Source organism: Nesoenas mayeri (genome assembly GCF_963082525.1).
Source record: "Nesoenas mayeri genome assembly, chromosome: 13".
NCBI classification, from domain to species: Eukaryota; Metazoa; Chordata; class Aves; order Columbiformes; family Columbidae; genus Nesoenas; species Nesoenas mayeri.
The window spans coordinates 20,987,089-20,992,872 of record NC_137550.1 but is presented as its reverse complement, the minus strand read 5'-3'; the positions used below and the strand labels follow the sequence as shown (position 1 = coordinate 20,992,872).

The 5,784-nt window shown below is 54.7% G+C and overlaps 1 protein-coding gene across 1 annotated transcript; it reads left to right on the top strand.

Annotated features, from left to right (window-relative positions):
• Positions 1–2,092: 2,092 nt before the first annotated feature.
• Positions 2,093–5,152, top strand: LOC308045226 (adrenodoxin-like; the record flags this gene model as incomplete). Its single annotated transcript, XM_080352387.1, has 4 exons — positions 2,093–2,271; positions 4,122–4,246; positions 4,650–4,779; positions 5,032–5,152. The coding sequence occupies 4 exons, from the start codon at positions 2,093–2,095 to the stop codon at positions 5,150–5,152; spliced, it is 555 nt and encodes a 184-aa protein (XP_080208513.1).
• Between the last annotated feature and the right edge of the window lie 632 nt (positions 5,153–5,784).

The following is a 5,784-nucleotide window of genomic DNA, read 5'->3' as shown; positions in this document are numbered from 1 at the left end:
TCAATTCAAGGTTTGCTGGAGAGATAAGATGCTTTGTGGTTTGTTTGGATGTGCTGCGGCCCCTTTCCTTGCGTCTCTCATGGCAAGCTCTGCTTTGCTTCTGCAGAAATGACCGAGAGACTGAACTGGGCTGCCCACCACCCCTCTTAGTGCCAGGCAGGGCTGGGCAGTCCCGTGGCTGCAGAGGCTGCACAGAGCGATCTTTACGTTGAGGTGAGCTGCGGCCCCAGAATCGGGTTTGAAGGCTGCAGTGTGCGGGGCAGCTCGCAGAGAGCGCGGACCCCCGAGGGGCTGCCCCGGGAGCGGGGGCTGCGGAGCAGGGACAGCGCCAGAGCCGCCCCCGCGGCACCAGCTGCGGCACCAGCGAGGGCGGGGGGAGGCCTGCCAAGGGTCTCTACAAATGATGTGAAATGGGGGATTTTTACATTAACTGGGACTGAGGTGCAGAATTCCAGAGAAGCCCCAGTGACCCTGGGCCTGGCTGGGCAGCCTGATGTGCACCCGTGCCTTGGGATGCCATTGCCTGTTGCCAAGCCCATCACGCATTGAGCCGTGTCACCCGTGTTCAGCAAAAGAAGCAAGGAGAATACAACTGAAAATACAGCCCTGAGTCATCCCAGACCATGTTCCTCCGCAGCAGAGCACGTTCCTGCGTGTCCCGTCACAGCAGCAGCGATGCCCAGACTGCGCCTGGCAAACAGGAGGGAGGTGGGATGAAATACTCCCCTGTGCTTCAGTTCCAGGTGCAAAATGAGCAGAGGGAAGTAGGCAGGTGATCTGAGGGACGGGATTGCTCCCTAAGGAAAAGATGAAACTTTGTTAATCCGCTATGCATTGCCCGTGAGCTTCTCTGCGCTGGAGCTCTCGGTGGCGTGTTCGAGTGCTTGGACACCTGCCTGTAGCGTTTATTGGACTGAAGAACAGGATTCCCCTCACCCCTTATGGAAAACACTTGCATTCCTTATTGCCTTTGATGCTTTTCTCAGAAAGCTCAAGCATCCCCTTCCAACCTGAAAGCTTTGTGTGAAAATTGTCATTCTGGGGTTTAAAGGCAAAACTTTCCAGTTGTCTTGAAAACTATGAACCCACTGAGTGTGTGTTGAGGGGAATATTTTCCAGGCAGTTCTCATTCTTATGCTGTAGTGTCTCTCCCCTGTACGGATTGATTAGAGAGGCCAGTTTCAAAGGTTTTTGCTTATAATGGCTGCTAATATGTTGCCACATAAAAAAACTTGATTAAAGCAAGCATCCTACCAAATGATGAACGGTTAATTCGGTACTAGGGACAATTGGGGCTCCTGAGATGAGAGCTCTTCTCAAACTCCCCAAAGACCAGGAACTGAAACTGTCTCTGCTGTTGCATTTTGATCCTCAGGGGCAAATGGATTTACCATGGAGAGCAGAGCAGACTAAGCTAGTGGCAGTGTTTCTGGTAATAACTTACAGGGTGTTGTTCTACAGAAATCTGACTAGCATGGAGTACCACTGTGAAATGAATTATACTTATCTGCACCTTTATGGCACTTTTCAGCAGGGAATTTAGCAAAGGAGCCAAGTGTGGCTGCTTCTCACCACTGTCCTGTGGAGTCGGTGGACAGCGGCGGGTCAGCGCTGGGAGCCCACGGGGCTGGGAAGGACACGGAGCGGCTGGACGGGCCGGGTCAAGAGCAGAATCCGTAAGTCTGACCGTCACCTCGTTGCTGTCAGAACTGGCACGTCCCTCTTCTCCTGAGGCAGCGGCTCCCGGCTTGAAACCCCTCGGATGATTAGACATTGCATTGAATATTGCTCCTAAAACTGGATTAAGGTCTGGTTGCGAAAAGGGAAGTCTGTAAAGAAAACAAGGCGAGCATTGCCTGGGGACTGGTACGTGGAGGTGATGCTCGTGTTGCCGTGCTCAGCCCAGTTCCCATGCCCTGATGGGCCGGGCTGCAACAAGGTCCAAGCACAACCCCCTGTCCGCCCCCCCCCTTCCCCACCCCAGGGAGGCTGTCCTACCTTAGGTCTGTTTTGCTCCCCCCTCCCCCAGCTGTACTTATAACTCTTAATCTATCTGGCCTTGCAACAAAGGACAGCCCGGGAGACACGGGGCATGATAGCTCAGGGCATCTCGGGGCTCCTGCGGCCCTTGCTGAGTGGACTGAACGCGAGCAAGATTCGCTTTATTTATGTCTGTGCGGTGACCGAGCAGCGTCCCGCACCAGCTAAGCGGGGATCCAAAAGAGGCTTCAGCACCACGCACAAGCTCCGGGATGCCCCTGGGGAACCCAGGTGAGTAAAATGCTGAGCCCTACGCTTTTCAGGAGGGGCCTTTTTTGGGAGACGCACATGCCTCTGCCGGCTGCACAGAAGGGAGAGGCCAGTGCAGACATGGACAGTGTGGTGGCCACACGTAGGCTCAGCGGGTGCTGGCAGGACAGGGAGCTGGTCCACGAGAGGGGCTGCTCCTGCTTCTGGAGCTGTGGAGGCCGCAGCCAGTGTCCTGGATCTAGAGCAGGAAGGTGACGATGCGGCACAAAGTCTGTTGACCGGTGGAGTCCAGTCACCAACCTTTGAGGAACAGGGCGGTGGGCAAGGTGTGCCGGACAGCGGGCCGTGACCCCCTGTGCTCCTGCGGTGGCGGCTGCACTGACCGCTGGCTTCTCTGGGAACTGCAGCTTCCCTCGGGTTCCAGTCCGGCGGCTGGGCGGGCGGAGCAGAGCGCTGGCGGCGCCGGCAGCGCCGGGAGCAGGACGCCGTCCGCGGGCGCCGGGAGCCACGCGCAGGCGCCCCGGCTGGCGTCTGTCTCGGCAGGAGGTGGCGGAGCGGGCTCAGGTGCTCGGTGGCCCCATGGCAGCTGCATGCGTGAGGGACCGCGCAAGCCCGGAGCGCCGGTGTGCTGCCAGGCTTCCGCCTTTTTGCCATAAAAACTGAACAAATGGGTCTAATCCATCAAACTAGGGAGAGGGTTTTCCTGTTTTGTTTTCTTTTGACATTTGAGAACTTGTCTTTAGATTGCTTATTTACAACGAAACATCAGTCAGTGTCTCTATGAAGGAGAATGAAATGTCTTAAAGATGTTCTGTGGCTGTTTGCTTTGGGAAATAGGGTGGCCGTGCGTGGCTGCAGCGTGATCTTTCCGTTCTCCACGGGGGGAACTCTCACGTGTGTCCCCTGGCAAGTACAATAGATGGTCTCAGCACACGCTGCCTTGGTGCGAAACCCCCAGCAGCCCTGTTCAGGGTACCAGCCTTCTCCACACTGCGGGGAGCCTGGGCTGCAGAGATGCAGTAGATGCTGTTTCCCTCTTATTTGTAGACCCGGGTTCTGCAAGCCAGCACTAAGAGATGCTGATGGCATTGTTCTTAACTCTCTACCACATTAAATATTGCAGGCTGTCAGAATAACTAGCAGTTTCTCCTGAGCAAGGAGGTTCCTCGGCATGGCTGCTCTGGCGGCTGGACTGAGCACGTCTCGCCACCACGTGGCTCCTGTGGTCGAGGTCGGGGAAGGAGCAAGTGCTACGTGAGAACTGTTCCTCTTCGGCTGCTTGATCCTGGGGTCGGGGAAGGAGCAAGCGCTATGTGAGAGAACTCACACAGGGAGAACTCAGAGAGCTCTCATATAGCGCTTGTTCCTTCCCCGACCTCACCGTCAAGCAGCAGAAGAGGAACAGTCATCAAGTAATCCCCTTGGGAAGGGGAAACACAATGTGAATGGCAGCAGCCCCTATTGCATAATTAGTATCCGATCCCGAGCACTTTTCTGGTTACTACATCGCTCCATCCAGAACAGACACCCCAGGCCCAGGGCGTGCGAACGCTCCGGCTGCCCACGGGCGTTCCCCCGCGGCCCCGGCAGAGGCAGCGGGTGCAGGGCACCTGTGCTGCTTCATGTGCAGCTACACATTTCTTCTGAGGGAGGTTTGATAACGTGGGAAGTACTTTGGGTCAGCTCAGATTTGTTCAACACTGAGAACTGATAGTCTGATTATTTTCTGCCGTGTGTGGTGTAATCCTTCTAGAAAGTGCTTGTCTGCGCATTTCCCCCCACATGCCACATCTCCGGTGCTCAGCCAGAGCCCTCGGCAGTGGCTGTGCAGGAAAGGGAGGGCTCTTCTGACTTGCGAACTTGCCTTACAGCTCTGCAGGCCAGGTGACGGTGCACTTCATAAATCGGGATGGAGAGCGACTTACAGCCACAGCCAAAGAAGGGGAGAGCTTGCTGGAAGTGGTGGTCAATCAGAACCTGGCCATTGATGGATTTGGTAGGTGTTGCACAGAGGTATGAGCTTCTAGGGTTTATGTGTCTGTGCTGTGACCGGTGGGTACCTGGGGAAAGTGCAGCTGTACGCACGTGAGACTACGAAACAAGGTTTTCTTCCCCAAGAGCTGTTGCTGGGCTGGCTGATCACGCCAAGATGGCAGCACGACTGCCACACCGTCCCTGCGGCCGCTCCAGCGGCCCACGTCCATGTGTGCGTGGTTAGACTGTGATCCTCCCAGAGAAGAGACAGGCTGAAATCTGCATCTGTCTGTTGTGTTTTCCGGCATGTCTTTTGGCACGCTCCGGCTCTGTTAAAGGACCTTTTCTCACGCTGTTCCCAAAGATGATCTCTCTCACCCCCTTGTTTTTTCTGATGTGGTGTCGCTCCTTCGTATCTCCACCAGGTGCCTGTGAAGGGACATTAGCCTGCTCCACCTGCCACCTCATCTTTGAGAAGAACGCCTTCCAAAAGCTGGAAACCATCTCAGACGAAGAGCTGGACATGCTGGACCTGGCGTACGGACTCACGGAGACGTAAGTCCCCCTGCTGACCGCAGTCCCTTCCCAAGACAGAGGCAGGTTCTCAGCACTCGGCACGTTTCCGAGGGGACAGGACTTATTCTGTACTTCAGTTGTGCCTCTGGAGCTGCTTTCTCTCGGGGCACAGGAGACCTTTGACAGGAACTCCAGTGAAAACCCAGCCGGGACCAGACATGCCAGTTTGGGCGGGGAATTTCTTCCTTTACTATGGGAACGGATGAGCCTCACTTAATGTTTCCTTCTCAGATCTCGCCTTGGCTGCCAGGTGCGCATGAAGAAGTGGATGGACGGTCTGACGGTGCGGGTGCCCATGGATGTGTCGGACATCAGGAGGCAGCTGGGGGCTGGCGAGCAGAGCAAACAGTAACTGGACATGACTCCCGCACAGCTCTCATCCTCACTTCAGGTGTGGCTGGGTACTTGGCTTTTGTTAAGGCTGTTGCTTTTGGTGGCTGGCTTGCAGCAGACCATAGAGGTCTGATTCAGTATAAATGCCTGTTCGGCAAATCTCTTATTTAAACAAGGCTTAACACTAGGTTCTCTGGTACGTGTTTTAAGTGCTTAAGTGCTCTGCTGAAGGCAGCTGGACTGAAGCTGTGGCCTTACACCTCCCCGGGCGGGTGACTCACCCGCTCCTTTGAAATTCGAGGAATTCTGCTGTTCTAAGTGCTGGGAGTTCTGCAAGGCTTGGCTCTTCAACTGCGGAACAGAGCTTTCCCAATTTGGGAAGCCTGAGAAGAGGTAGCTGTTCCAAATACAAGATGCTATGCTGATTGGCTTGATGACACAGGCTGGGTTTCCTTAGCAAGAACATACTGATCACCAGTCGAATGCTGACATTTCATTTAAGAGGGAGTCACTTTCTGCGATGCGACTGAATTGTTATGTGCCACGATCTGCTACTTTCTCCAAATATTGAATTTTCCCATTGCTGTACTACCACATACATCTAATAAAATTCTAATTAGGATTTTAGACCTATGAGATGCACTTTTCTGC